Source organism: Nannospalax galili, unplaced genomic scaffold (assembly GCF_000622305.1).
Source record: "Nannospalax galili isolate Female #2095 unplaced genomic scaffold, S.galili_v1.0 scaffold1387, whole genome shotgun sequence".
Lineage (NCBI taxonomy): Eukaryota > Metazoa > Chordata > Mammalia > Rodentia > Spalacidae > Nannospalax > Nannospalax galili.
In genome coordinates this window covers 523,778-539,426 of record NW_008355976.1, presented here as the reverse complement: position 1 = coordinate 539,426, position 15,649 = coordinate 523,778, and the positions used below count along the sequence as shown (strand labels likewise).

The 15,649-nt window shown below is 43.3% G+C and overlaps 1 protein-coding gene and 1 pseudogene across 2 annotated transcripts in view; both read left to right on the top strand.

The window, feature by feature from the left end:
• Rnf121 (ring finger protein 121) overlaps positions 1-15,649 on the top strand; it is a 63,518-nt gene that overhangs the window by 33,562 nt on the left and 14,307 nt on the right. For both annotated transcript variants that reach the window (XM_008854073.3, XM_029556618.1), the window contains 3 exons: positions 5,114-5,268; positions 8,662-8,769; positions 13,282-13,402. In XM_008854073.3, coding sequence (XP_008852295.1) covers positions 5,114-5,268; positions 8,662-8,769; positions 13,282-13,402 — 384 coding nt within the window. The remainder of the gene's footprint in view (positions 1-5,113; positions 5,269-8,661; positions 8,770-13,281; positions 13,403-15,649) is intronic.
• Positions 9,980-10,570, top strand: LOC103750811 (annotated as a pseudogene).

The following is a 15,649-nucleotide window of genomic DNA, read 5'->3' as shown; positions in this document are numbered from 1 at the left end:
TTAATATTACTTACTCCTTAGCTCCCTCAGGGATGTTAGGGGAAGAGATAAGCTTATGCCTGGAAAAGTATCTATGCTATTTTTAAAGATCTCCAAGGAGAAGCTTTCATCATTCAGTCTGCTACCAAATATAGTTTCCTTAAAGCCCCACCCCCGAACAGCTGTTCCCTCCTGGGATGGTTGAGCACCAAAACCTCCTACCTGGGAATCTGAAAAGTACTGTAGATTTTTCCTCAGACTAAGTCAGTAAAAGGATTACTAGCCTATAGCTACAGAGTGCTGGCTGTTGTGATAAAGGATTATAACCTACTTGCTGTGAGAAAAGAAAAACATTCTTAGAATATCACAAAACTACCTGTGATAGATGTGTCACCCTCCTCTGAACCTGTCTTCCTTTTTGAGGCGCATGTCTCACCTCTCCCTAAAAGACTGATTGTTAACATGCCATGTTCTCTCATCCTGAAATAATCCTGATGCTCTTTTACATCTGTACCTAGGAGGCCCTTAGAGATCAAAGGATGCCTCCTTCAGGAAGCTTTTCTAGGTTCCTTTACGGAGTGAAGGGCCTCTCTTGTGTACTTTGTTCGCCACCAGGGCTTACTCCATTCTAGAACTTACTCTGAGTTACAGTTAATTTTTTGTTTTTCCTCAATAGGCCTAAGTCCTTGAGGTAGCTTTATTATTCATGTCAAATTCCCCATCTTTAGCATGTTGTCCAGGAGGTACCCAATAAGTGTTTGTTAAGTGGCTGCTTGAGTGACAGTTGCCTGGAGAGAGCATGGCTTGGGAAAGAAGCCATAGTTCTAAGTCATACAACAGTCCTAAGACACAGGGAGTAAATTTAGTCTGTGCTTTTCTGAAAGACGAGAGTTGGACTGAGAAACCAAAGGAAAAGAAAGATGAATGTTTGTCAGGTCAGTAGCAGGGAAGAACACTAGCATATGTTTGAGTGGGGTTATGGCCTGCCTTCTGTGATATGGATGACCATTTGCTAAGGGTGTTCTAGGAGAAAAGTGCCATTTACATCTCTGCTCTGTAGAATATTCTAACAATATGTGATCTTGCCAGCTCAGTGAAATGACTGAATACATCTGCTTATTAGGCCTGTAGACAACTCTGCATGGCTGACGGTAATGGCCTCTCTTGCTTTCTATTTTTATTTTATTCATGTGAGTGTTTTGCCTTCATGTGTGTGGATATACCATATGTGTGCAATGCCCAAGTAGGCCAGAAGAGGGCGCCAGATCCCCTGGACCTGTGAGTTAGGGACAGTTCCTAGCCACCAAGTGGGTGCTGGGAACTGAACCCAGGTCCTTACAAGAGCAGCCCGGGCCCTTAACTGCTCAGCCATCTCTCTAGTCTCTGGTCAGGCTTTCTTGGAACCTTCTCTAGGCCCAGTGTCTAGTGCCTTCAGCTGTTTCTTATATGATTTTTGTTTTCACATATTTTGTAATGCTGACAACTCTTAGTGCTATGCTTGTTTAGGCCAGTGTTCTTTGTACATTTGGTCCTTAGACCTGAACCCAGGGCCCCAATGACAGAGCAGAGAGCACTGGAGTACTGCCTCCTTTATTCTGAGTATTCTTAGGTAGCCTAAAGTTGCCATGGCTCTTTTTGGCAGTGGCTTTGTTGGCCTATATCCTTGGGTAATTTGTGGACAGCTGAAACCCCTAGATCTGTTTCATCTGAGCTGCTGTTAAGTTATTCCTTCCCCATCCTGTGCTTGGGTGGTGAGATAGGTTCTTTGGTTCATTTAAGCTTACTAGATCACGAAATTTTCGAACTAGAATCCTAGAAATAATTTTGTTCATTTTGGGGTTTGATTTTTGTTTGCATGTTCAGTTGCCTGCCTCCTTGCTCCACTCTAGGCTAAATGCTATCCACAATTTGGTAAGCAGGTCTTTCATTCATACTGTTTAGGAAAGTATTGAGTGAAGGCATGATAACCATCCCAGACACCTCCCTCCAGGGACCTGAGTGCATCGGTCAGCTTTGATCAAGTTAATTATTCTGTTGACTGGGAATGTATTAAACATATAGATTTAATTTACAGTAGTTCTTTTCAGCTAAACATGGAGGGGATCTCTGCCTGCCCACAACACAGGGAAATGCAGAGGTGATGAGATGGGAGCCCTGATATTTATAAGCACCAGGCATCTATAGACTGGCAAGGCAGCTGGTGCCCAGGGAAGAATGCTATCTGAGAACGCATTTTATGAGTTCTGGTTCCTCTGAGGTGAAAGGAATCTGGAGGTTGTTTTATCTTTTCATATGGATTAGAAATAACTGTAAGGCCTTAGTCCCCACTTACCCATATGCCTTCCCATGGTCACAAGCTCTACATTAAAAACAAAAGGCAGCCAGGTTTGGTGGCCCACACCTTTAATCTCAGCAAAGGCAGGCAGATAGATCTTTGTGAGTCAAGGCCAGCTTGGTCTACATAGTAAGTTCTAGGTCTGCTGGGGCTACAGGGAGACCCTGTCTCAAAAAGACCAAAAAAAAAGGCAGTCCAGTTAAATGTGGACTAGCTCTTACTGCAGGTATCCAACATCATCTCAACTGTTTAGCCCTGTGGAGAGAGAACGGGATGGTGCGAATTCTTACCTTTATCTGAGAAGTCAGCACTGCCCCTCAGCAAATGTTTCCTGAATCAGTCTGTAAATTGGTTCACTTTGTTTTGTTTAGAGACAGACTTTCACTCTGTAGTCCCGTAGTCCTGGCTGGCCTCAAATTCGAAGCAGTTCTGTGTCAGCCTCCTAAGAACCAGGATTGCAAGTGTGAAGCACCATACTTCTCTTTAGTCTTAACTTTGTATTTATAGATTCAGGTAGAGGAGGAATGATGACTCTTTAAGATTTTACTTTAATTTATGTCTGTGGAGGAATGTCTGGAATATCTGTGGAGGCCAGAAGAAGGCATCATATCCCCCATGGGTTGGAATTACAGGAGGTTGTGAGCCATCTGTGGGTGTTGGAGACCAAGCTCTGGTCCTCTACAAGATCAGCAAGTACTCTTAACAACTGAGCCATCCCTCCAGCTCCTTGCTTCCCTTTCAACTTGGCCAAATCCAAGCCTCCTTCACAATTATTTGAGTTTGGCCTCTTTGCAGAGATCACTCCAGGTAGCTCTTGCCACTTCATTCTACCTCTCCTCTGAACGAAAGTGCTGCTTGATTCATGTGTTTGTCTCATAGTCATAAACACTGCCACCAGATGGCACCAGAGGCTCTTCCCTTGCCAAGATCGTATTCAAATGCTTTCCTTAATGAAGTTTAAACTCATACTAAGCAAGGCCCTGTAAGGTGGCTCAGCTGGTGAGGGTGCTTGACACCAAACCCAACTTGAGTTTAAAACCCGGAATCCACATGATAAAAGGAGAAAACCAACTCCTGCAAATTATCCTCTGATCTGCAGACATTCACTGTGGCATATACATCTGTATACACACATACAAGATAAATTCTTTTTGGTTTTTTGTTGTTGTTTGTTTTTTGAGACAGGGTTTCCCTGTGGTCCTAGCTAGCCTAGAACTTGTCATATAGACTAGGCTGGCCTCATAAAGATCTGCCTGCCACTGGGTGTGGTGGTGCATTCCTTTAATCCCAGGGGAGAGGGAAGGCAGATCTCTGTGAGATTGAGGCCTGCCTGTTCTACAGAGCAAGTTCCAAGACAGCTGAGGCAACAGGGAGGCTCTGTCTTGAACACAGAAATACACATACATATGCATTAAGCCAGTAAGAAGAAAATTTAAGTATGTATGAAAATGTCCCAATGGGGCAGGAATGCAGCTTAGTTGCCTAGCATGCACAAAGCCCAGGGTGCTGTCCTTAGCATTGCGTACACCAGGCATGGTGTGGCACACCGCTTGTAATCCCAGTTCTTGGGAGGTGGAAGCAGGAGGATCAGGAACTCAAGTACTAAAATCCAGAAAAAGTAAAACTTTTTTTTCCTTCTTTCCTTCCTTCTTTCCTTCCTCCCCTCCCCCCTCTTTCTTTTGAAACAGGGTCTCTGTGTAGCCCTAGCTGGCCTGGAACTGGCTTTGTATTGTAGACCAGGCTGGTCTCAACCTCACAGAGATCCTCCTGCCCCTCCCTCCAGAGGGGGGATTAAAGGCGTGCACCACCATATCCAGTCCACATTTGTAACTCTTTACCCAACAAGTATAAGGCAATGCTCTGAAAGAGGGAAAGTAAAACAAGCACTTTGAGGGGAGGAAGGATACTGGGAATTGAACCTAGGGCCTCTTGAATGCTAAGTGAGTACTCTACCACTGAGCTATATCCTCAGGCCTGTTTTTACTGTTTTGAGACAGGTTTTCACTAAGTTGCCTTGGCTGGCCTGAACTCATTCTAGCTCAGGTCTTGAACTTGCAATCTTCCTGCTTTGTCCTCCTGAGTAGGTGGAATTACAGGCTTGGGCTGGACAAACAGGCAGTACTGAAGCAGAAGTAGGGCTACCCCATGAGGAATCTTGCTCTAGTCTAGTTTTACTTTACTCTTATTTATTTGTCCAAATTCATTAAGTGTGCCAGACAGTTTCCTGGCACAGAGGAAGTAGGTGAATACAGCTTAGTCATCACCTGGGAATGTATTCAAAACCAGCCTCATAGATAAGCACTGAGGTGATGGTAGAAGAGACAATATTTTGGGGCACTAGGAATTCATGACTAATTCTGACTAGAGAGGGGACCGAAGGCTTCATATGTCTTGGATGTGTATTATCAGTAGAAAGGGAAGTAGGAAGACTATTTTATTAGCCCACGGGGTAGAGCTTGACTTAGGGAATGATAGGTGGTCCTGCTATGGATATCTCCCCCTTCAGTCTGTTCTCTTGGACACAGGGGAACTAACAAAGAAGTGTTGGAATAGCCAAGTAAAAGAGAGTAAGAAGTCATATGGAAAGGGAATCTATCCAAGAGACAGTTCAATGAATAGTGACACAGAGGAGTTGGGCGTAGTGACCAGGTTTCTAACTGATCACTTGTGGAGTTGCCTTTATTCAAAATTGGAAATGTAAGAAAAGACAAGGCTAAAATAGCAAGCCAGCAGCCTTTTGGGCTTGGGGAGCAGCAGAGGGAGCTAGCTGGAGCTGAAGTGCTTGTGTTTGTGTTTCAGATGGTGACCCTCTTTCAGATGTGGGTTGTTCCCCTCTATTTCACAGTGAAGCTGCATTGGTGGCGGTTCTTAGTGATCTGGATCTTCTTTTCTGCTGTCACAGCCTTCGTCACCTTCCGAGCCACACGAAAACCTCTAGTACAGACAACTCCACGGTGAGAATTTAAGTAGAAAGAACCTAATGTGTTAGTATGGGAGGAAGGTGGGTTTAGACTGGAAAAAAAATGGCTTTCTTTTTTGCCTGCCAAGATGATTTTGTGTGGGGCCTCTCTAAAACAAGCTGTCTGGGAGACCCACTCCCCGAGTGACAGGTTCAAAATCCCAAATAGTCACCTATAGATCACTTTATGGTTTATACCAAAGCCTGTTGACATTAAAAGCACATAAAATAAACATATCCTGGTGATCATTTCAGTTTTTAAGTGTTATTTTCTTTTGTTAACCATACTGTGATCGGCATTTGACTTTCTGTTCATGTTTTCTTCTAAGACCCTGTAGTTTTCTATTATAGAACTTACCACATTTTTTTTTTCTTGGTCTTTTTTTGAGACAGGGTCTCCCAGTAGCCCCAGCTGGCCTGGAACTCACTTTGTAGACCAGGCTGGCCTTGAACTCACAGAGATCCGCCTGCCTCTGCCTCCCAATTGCTGGGACCAAAGGCGTGTGCCACCATGCCTGGCTTTGAACTTAACCACAATTTTTAACAGAACATTTTGAGTATCTATCTCCCCCACTAAACCGTGCTGTGAGATCAGGAACCACATCCACTGTGTTGGTCACTGTATATCCTGGCCTTGCCACCTGGTCTGGCACATAGTAGCCTACTCTGAATTTTTGTTGAATGAATGAATCTCAGCAAATTTGCAGTTTTCTAGTAAATAGCACTTCCTCTTTAGATTACAACAGACCTATTGGTTGTGTAATTCTTTGTATTTTATCCAAATACATATCTAATCCTCCCAACCAACTTGTGAGGTCATTTAATATCTTGACAGAAAAAGAAATTTTTCTTATTTATTCACTCAACATGCACCTGCTATGTGGCAGGCCCTCTTGTGCTGAGCGCTGGGGCTACAGAGCTGGATAAGATATGGTCCCTGCCCTCAAGGAGTGCTCGGTTTAATGGAGGAAATGGAGGAGAAAGCACCTGTTGCAGTGCAGTTGGTAATTGCCATGAGAGGTGTGCACAGGTCCAGGCGAGCCTAGCAGGGGGCCTGGTAGCCTGATCCAAATGCTTCTCTTAAGCTTGCTCTGCTTCACTTTTCTGCACACCTTTTTCTGGCCGTCTGAGTTTCACCATAGAAAGTAAAGATGGTAATCCAGAGGTGTCCCTCTCTGACCCCTCTCTAGGGCTATTAGAGAAGGTACAAGCCAGGTGGATATGGATTAGAATGCCCAGCCTGGTTACTTGTTAGCACTGGGACCTCACCTTTCTGAGCCTTGAACTTTTCATCCCTAAAAATGGGATGATGCTCAACCTCATATAGAATGGTTACAAAGAAAAAGTGGCAATCTTATGTTTTAAGAGTTACCAGTTGCTGGGCATGGTGACAAAAGGCTTGTAATCTGAGCACTAAGGAGACAGATGATTGTGAATTTGAAGCCAACCTTGGGTTGTAGAGCCAGTTCAAGCAAAGCTTGGGTTATGTGTTAAAACCCTGTTTCAGAAAAAAAAATTGTGTTAAAACCCTGTTTAAAAAAAAAAAAAAAAAAAAAAGGGCAGCAAGGTAGCTCAGTGGGTAAAGATGTTTCCTGAGAAGCTTGGCGGCCCCAGTTTGATCCCTGGAATCCCAAGTAAAGGTGGAAGGAGGGAAACTGACTCCATAAAATTGTCCTCTGACCTCCACACAGGCCATGACATGGGTGGGTATACATGCATAAGCATAACCCTGTTTAAAAAAAAAAAAAAAAAAAAAAGGGCAGCAAGGTAGCTCAGTGGGTAAAGATGTTTCCTGAGAAGCTTGGCGGCCCCAGTTTGATCCCTGGAATCCCAAGTAAAGGTGGAAGGAGGGAAACTGACTCCATAAAATTGTCCTCTGACCTCCACACAGGCCATGACATGGGTGGGTATACATGCATAAGCATACATGTATACACAAAGTTACCAGTGGCAAATGGTATCAACGTCTATCTAAAATGATTCAAAATGTGTTAGTTTTATGGAAGGTTTGTTGTTTTTGTTTTTTTTTTTTAAAAAAAAACAAATAACGTTGATGATACCTTCCAGTTTCATTAATGACCTCATTTATTCACCCAGCATTTAATGAGTATGTTCCAGGAAGTAGGCTCTGTATAATACAGCGAGAAAGGTACTTTGGTTTTCCCATTTTACAAAGAAGTAAACTTATTTCAGAGATATGCTTTGACTTATCTGAGCTTACTCAGCAAATATAGCTTTATTAATCCAAAGTAAGTATTAGATGACCTAAAATTCCATGTCCTCTCTCCCTTATGACCAGTGCAAGCACTAGGTGATAAAGCTATGTGTAGTCTTAGTGTAGCACTACAAAGTGGTTGGGGCCTTTGCCTAGACAACAAGGAGGCATAGGCAGGAACCTTGAGCTTCTTCCCAGGGATCCAGTAGAGATGGGAGTAACTCAGCTCTCAGGAAAAACAAAAGCTTATGCTAGTCATTCAGGTGGATTGCTAAATTGTTCATCCACTCTTGTCACAGGTAGAATAGTGACTTTTGGTGGCAGGGACCTGCTCTCACAGTATTTCAAAATTCTAGTTCTGACTGGGCATGGTGTACACACCTTTAATCGAGCACAGAAACAGGTGAATGGATCTCTGTAAGATCGAGGTCTACATAGCAATTTTCAGAGCATCCAGGGTTACATAGTGAGACCCTGTCTCAAAAAACCAAACCAAAAATAAATTAATAAAAGTTCTGGTTCATCCAGAGAATTATCTTTCCTTCCTGAGTCTCGCTAGAGTTAACCTCCCAGATTCTCCACCACTCTTCTTTCAGTCCTGTAGCACACTGTTTATCCTGAGGGGTGTGAATAACCCCACTCAGCCCTACCAACATACATATAATTCAAAGATACTTTCTGAGTGAAAAACATCCTTTTGGAAGCAAATTCATGAGGCCTTGTTCCTCTTATTGGCATAGGAGCAAAGCTGCAGTCAGACTAACCAGGCCCAGGTACAGAAACCTGTAGCTGATTCTACCTCTGATTTGTCTTTCTGACAAGAACAGCTATCCTTCACATGTAGTGTTCTGATGGTTGATAGTTTTCAACTCCTTACCTAACCTACATTTGAGGTGGAAGAGCTCTCTTAGGTCAGCTGTGTCCTTTTATTTGCTTGAGCTGGAACTTGTTCTTAGGGATCGCTTTTCTTCGCCCAAGACCAGGAAAATACAAAACAGTATTTTCCTAGAGGTGTGCTTTGGAGGTGTTTCTGCGATTGGGGACATGCACAGCTGTGGGCAGTAATTGAAGTTGCTCAATAAATCCTGAGCTCAAGCCTGATGTGAGGGTAAGGGCTTCTGGTGGTCCTGAGGCCACTGTTATGCTTACTAACTTTTCATCTCCTTCCTCCAGGTTGGTTTATAAATGGTTCCTGCTGATCTATAAAATCAGCTATGCCACTGGCATCGTTGGCTACATGGCTGTCATGTTTACCCTCTTTGGTCTTAACTTATTATTCAAGTGAGTACTGTTTGCTTTTATGTTTCCTGGTGTTTGGGGGAAGACTGGCTGGAAGTTCTGGGTTTTAACAAAGAGAACATGGTACCAGGGTAGGAGGCTTGAGCACTGTGGGATGATGGGAGATGACAAGCCCTTTGTGCTGTTTTGCTGGCAAAAAGCATGGAATGTCTGAATAGACAAAAGCCAGATTCCCCATCAATGCTTGTATTTTCGAAAAATTGGTATTCAGTGGAAAAGTATAAGAGGGGGCTGGAGATACGCTCAGAGGTTAAGGCTGCTCTTGCAGAGGACCCAGATTTGGTTTCTAGCACCCCACATTGCGGCTAACAACCATCTGTAACTCCAGTTCCAGGGGGTCTGATGCCCACTTCTGACTTCTGCAGGCATTGCATGACATGGGTATACTTACATATGTGCAGACAACACATTCATACACATAAAATAATAGTTATAACCAATTATCCAGAATTCTATCACATAATAGTTTTCATCATCTATTACACCACTCTGCCTGTGAAGCCTTATGTTTAAGTAGCCAAGGGACTAGCAAACTTCACCCTCTGAGTCAAATCAGCCTATTACTTGTTATAATAAAGGATTGTTTTCATTTGTAGTACAGACTGACCGCAAACTTGTAATCCTTCTGCTCAGCTTCCTGAATGCTGGAATTACAGGCTTATATCATCACACTTAGAACATAGTTATTCACATTCATTTATTTATTGTCTGTAGCTTATTTTTTACCAAAACAGAGTTAAATAGTTGTGACAGAGACCATATGGGCCATAAAACCTAAAATATTTGTATCCTTAAATAGAAAAGACTTGCTAACCCTTAAGCTAGATAGTCAAACTCCTGTGAGCATTGTTGACCACACCTTGTGTTACCGTCTAGGGGTCTTGATTGGGTTCCTTTTCTCTGCCAATTAAAGAATTAAAAGACATGAAAATCTTAGCTACAGCAGAAAGTGACAGGCAACAAACTTTGTTAAGAATGAAGAACCAGAGCCAGGTGTGGTGGCACACGCCTTTAGTCCTGGCACTTGGGAGGCAGAGGCAGGCGGATCTCTGTGAGTTCGAGGCCAGCCAGGTCTACATAGTGAGTTCCAGGCCAGCTGGGGTTTCAGGGAGAAACCCTGTCTCAAAAAGACTGAAAAAAAAAAAAAAAATTAAAAATGAAGAACTGGCTCCATGGACACCAGGACTCCAAGATGGCTTCACTCATACCTGTGAAGAAGAAGAAAGAAACTCATGGAAGTTAAACTGGGAGAGCTGCCAAGCTGGGTACTGTTGTGAGATTTCACCCCCAAAGGCATTGTTGGAGCATTTCAGAGAGGTTATGACCAGTACTATAAGTACATCAACGTGAGGAAAGGGAGCATCTCCGGTGTCAACATGGTGCTGGCAGGCTACGTGCTGTTCAGCTACTGCGTTTCTTACAAGAAACTCAAACATGAGTGACTACACAAGAGCCACTGAAGAGGGACCAGCGTGGAGGGCACTATACTCCTGGACATGATCACCTGCCCAGTGCCCATCCATGAAGAATTCGGCTAAGGCTGAATCTTTCCATATCCTGACTGAGAACTAATATCCAATAAAGAAAGGGTGACTAGTTCCTATTGAAAGAAAAAAAAAAGTGAAGAACCACATACTCACACTGAAAGACAAGCTCTCCACAAGAGGGGAGATGCCTTGGAAAGAGAAAAATTCAAATTCCCCAGGAAGACTTGGGCCCTTTAAAGTATTTTTGGTGGTGTGGGCCAGATTCCCCTCTTTGAATTTTAGATTGGTCAACTTAAGCAAAGAAGAGAGAGCCTGTAGTCACATCTCCAGGCTATGTCCAGGACTGGCCTTGGTCTTATCTTAACTGGTCTGGACCAGTCTGTTGGAAAGCAGCCCTGTGCAGTGGCAAGAAAAAAGCTTCCAGGCCTTTGTCTTAGGTCAATGAAGAAGGTAGAAATGTGCCATTTTATTACTTATCAGTGATCCTGTCTGCTATCAGGAGCGAATCCCTTGTTGGCAACAGGTCTGCTTAGAAGGGTTCAAGAGAGGAGACAGAGCAGAGCAGTGTCTGCAGGAATCTTTATAATAGCCCCAGAGCTGAGATGTGAGGGACCAAGTCACACTGATGAGTGTAGGAGTTACCCTGACCTGGAAGTCCTCACCCTCCAGGAACACGGTCAGTTTTGTGGGTATCCCAATCCATAGGCAGTGTTGCCTGTAATGTGGCTGTCATTCCATCTTTGTCAGACTTCAAGCAAAATAGTTCTAGGATGTTAACTTGTGGACATTTAAGTTGCCCATTGTTGGCCACATGGGTTGTTTTTAGTTTGGTACCATCACAGATAACATGGCTTGCTTCCTAAGGGTACAGCCTAGTAGTGGGGTTCTGGTTGTACCAATTTACAGGTCCCAAGCGAAGCTGAAGCCAAGAAATTCTAGTCTTGGAGACTTAAAAGCACAGTGAGTCAGTAGGCCAGAAGAGAGTGGAAATGCAGTTGCTCAGATGAAGTAATACGATGGGCTGGGAATCACAAGTCCCAAGCTGGGTCTGGTGGTGCATGCCTGTAATTCCAGCTATTTGATAGCCTGAGGCAGAAGGATTCAAAGTACAGTGTCTGCCCAGACTCCAGAGTAAGTTCAAAGACAGCCTGGATAACTTAGCCAGACCCTGCCTCAAAATTAAAAATAAAAATTGATGCAGCTGGAGAGATGGCTTAGCAGTTAAGAACATTGGCGGCTCTTGCAGAGGAGCTAGATTCCATTCCCAGCACCCACATGGCAGCTAATAGCTACCTGTAACTCGAGCTCCAGGGGAATCCAACACATTCTACTGACCTCCATGGGTATTACACGACATGGGTGCACTTACATGCAATGCAGGCAATATACATAAATTAAAAATAATAAATAAAACATTTTTAAAATAAGTCGGGTGTGGTGGCGCACACCTTTAATCCCAGCACTCGGGAGGCAGAGGCAGGTGAATCTCTGTGAGTTCAAGGCCAGCCTGGTCTACATAGTGAGTTCTAGGACAGCTGGAGCTACAGAGAGACCCTCTCTCAAAAAGACCAAAAAAAAATTTTTTTTTTAAATAAAATAAAAATTGGGCCAAGGCTATAGCTAGTGGTGGAGCTCTTCGGCTAGCATGGACAAGGTTCAGCCCTCAGTACCAGGGGCGAAGGGACTCCAAGTCTGAGACAGTGACTAGATGACTCAAGTCTTAATTTATGGAAAGACCACTAACCTCAGTGGTCACCTGTAGGCAGGTGTATGTTTGAAACTAAAAGTCTACTTTAGTATAAAAGCTAAGTACTATCTTATATGGTGAGAGGACACCCCTAGAATCCTTTCTTCCAGGAGTAAAACAGGCTGAAAGAATAAACGGGTTCCAGAATGGTTTCGACTCCATCCTTGAGAGTCTAACACATCTCTTCAAAAGAAAACAGAAATTTTTGTAGGTGTCTTCCTATCTGTGTGGTTAAAAAAAATAAAAATGAAGATTTTTTTTACTTGCCTAATATATACAAGGAGAAAACAAAATTAAGAATCTTGACCATTTTATGCTATTGATTAGATTAATTGGCATAAGATCAGTGATATCTACGAGTAGGTAAGTATTATAAGGTTGATAAACATATTCACTTTCTGTGATAAATATAATTTATGACTGTAAGTAAACAGATACAGTTCTTTGTAAAAATATTTTAGCAAACGTAGTTTTCTACAACAACATTGAACCAACTTGAAGCAAAATTTAACTTTGATGACATTATACCAAATATGTATAAATATAATCTAAAATACTATGATAACCAAAAGTATGTGTTTACTAATTTTATCTTTTGTTTTCTAAACCTGAGTTTGGCACATTTTTTTCTGTAAAAGGCCAAATGTAAATATTTTAAGTTTTGTGGGACAGTAGAGGAAAACCTAGCATATTATGTGAGGTTACTTATAGACCAAGAAAGAAAACTATCCTGCTCTTTCCTGCCTTCCTGGGGCCAAGGGCATTTTCACCTTTGAGGGATGCTTTGTGCCTGTTGCTACCAGCTGAGTCATTCTTTGACAAGGCTTGGTGGGAGACAGAATCATTTTCAGCCTCTGCTTCAGTTCTTCCAGGTCCTAGTGTGCTTTTGAAGGCTCGGCTAGATCAGCTTGGGTGGCTATCTCGAGCTGAGGCAAGTCAGTGAGTTGCCTTGGATGGAATGCCCACTGCTTGGTGTCTAGTAGTTGCAAACAGTGGAGTCATTAATACATAGGTCTCAGAGGGCGTAAGCTCTGGTTAAGTAGAAGGCACTACCAGTCATGACAGGCAGGAACTAAGAAGAGTGTGGGGAACTGGGATGAGGTTGGGGTGCTACTCTAGCTTGGTCTTTGTAGCTCACAGTTATAGCTTCCTCAAGAGATATTCAAGTAAATTAGGTCTTGCCTTGAGTTGGCCCCAAGTAGCACCCCAAAGCAGGTGTGTCTCAGCATAGGCTTTACTGCCATGTTGCTTCCTTTGCAGGATCAAACCGGAAGATGCCATGGACTTTGGCATCTCTCTCCTCTTCTATGGCCTCTACTATGGAGTGCTTGAGCGGGACTTTGCGGAAATGTGTGCAGACTACATGGCGTCTACCATAGGGGTGAGTTCAGCTGGGCTTTTATTTTTTTGAGACCAGATCTTGCCTTGAACTCACAATTCTCTTGCTTTAGCCTCCTGAGACCTGGATTTGTAGATGTATACCACCACACCGAGCTATCCTTGATGCTGCCTCTGTTGCCTCCAAATTGTTCAGGCTAGCATCACTTATTTGATACAAGAGAAGGGTGCTCAAAATGAGATAGGCCTATAAAAAACTTTCAGGATGTGGGTGTATGCATGGAGAGGCCTTTCTTGAAATTTTACTTATTTGTTTATTTTTAAGTTTATGAGTGTTTTGCTTGCATGTATGTAAAGTACTCTTATGAATGCAGTGCTCTTGAGGACAGAAGAGGCCATTGGATCCTCTGGAACTGGAGTTAGGATGGATGTTAGCCACCTTGTGGGTGTTGGGAACTGAACCCGGGTCCTCTGCAGGAGCAACCAGTGCTCTTAACTGCTGAGCCATCTCTCTAGCCCCCTTCCTTGAAATTTTGAAGGCCAGATTTCACATGTATCCTGGAATTTTAGCCTTAGGGTCGTCATAGGAAAAAAAACCACTGAGTAGGAAGTTATCATTCATTTAACAAATACCTTTTTTTTTTAAATGCCTCATATGTGCCTGGCACTGTGCTATGTGTTAGAATTACAAAGGTATAGAAAAGAAAACCATGTACCCCTCCCCAAAGAACCACACTGGCAGTTAATGGTTGCTAGGGAGGGGGAGTAATTTTCTTACTGGTGTAGCCATTGGTACCACTGTGTGCCAGTAAATAAACCCGTACCCATATTTACACAAGCTACCCTAATTATACTCAGTGCATCACAAATAAATAAATAAAATGAAAAATAAAACATGTCCCTTGCCCAAGTTAACTTTACACTCTAGTGAGAAAGATAAATATTTAAGTGATACACAAATAAGTGCCGGGTCTACAGAGGTAGTGTCAGGCCAGCTGGGGTTACAGGGAGACCCTGTCTCAAAAAGACCAAAAAAAAAAAAAAGGACAGCTTTAGTAAGTATTGTGAAGGGAAGATCTATGTTATCACGAACAGATACAGTAGGGACATACTTGCCCTTGTCAGAGTTCAAAGATGGCTCCCTCAGAGGCTTCACTAGTAAGCTGACTGTGGCAACAAGGAGTAAGATGAAGTTTGTGCCGTCCACATGTGTGCTCTGCGAGACACCTGTCAGCAGGAGCAAGGGGTTTTTTGCTGCTTTTGTTTGCATGTGTGTATATGTACCTGTGTGCATACACACACCTTTGGAAGTGTAGCCCTGGGGGTGTTTTCTCAGGAGCTGTCCACCTTGTCTTTTAGATGGGGCCTCTCATTGGCCTGGGATCTGATGATTTGGCTAGACCAGCTATCCAGCAAGCCTCAGGGATCCTTTTGCTTCTGCCTCCCCAGCACTAGGATTGCAAGTACACACCACCATACCTGTTGGGGGTGTGTGTGTATTGTATATACTTGTTTATGTATGTGTACACTTGTGTGTGGGTATATGAACATGGGTGTGGAGGTCAGAGGTCAGCTTTGTGTGTCTGCATCATTTTCTACTTTTTATCTATCTATTTGGGGGCCTTTTTGTTTGTTTTATTGTTGTTTGTTTTTGAGACAGGCTCTCACTATGTAGCACCAGCCAGCCTGGAACTCACTGAGGTCCACCTGTGTCTCCCTCTCAGCTGCAGGGTTTAAAAGTGTGTGCCACCATGCCAGGCTATTGATATTTTAATTATTGTTGTCTGTGTATGATGTGTGAGGGTAGGTATGTGAGTGCCATTAGTGCTGATGTGGAGGTCAGAGGACAAATCCGCAGAGTCAGCTCTCTCCTTCCACCTTTATGTGGGCTCTAGGGATTAATCTTAAGTTGTTAGGCTTGCCTGACAAGTGCTTTACCTACTGAGCTGTCTTGTCAGCCTCTCCACTTTTTGTTTAAATTTTTTAATTTTTATTTTTGAGACAGGGTCTCCCTGTAGCCCCAGCTGGCCTGACTCACAGTGTAGACCAGACTAGCCTCAATCTTACAGCAATCTGCTTGCCTCCGAGTGCTGAGATTAAAGGTATACGCCACTACGCCCAGCATCCACTTTATTTTTTTGAGATAAGGACGCTCACTAAACCAGGAGCTCATTGATTCACCTAGGCTGGCAGACCAGTGTGCTCCAGGGATCCATCTGTGTCCTTGCCCCATCCTCTTCCAGCACTGAAGTTACACGGGAACACTGCTCTACTCACCATTTTTTTTTTT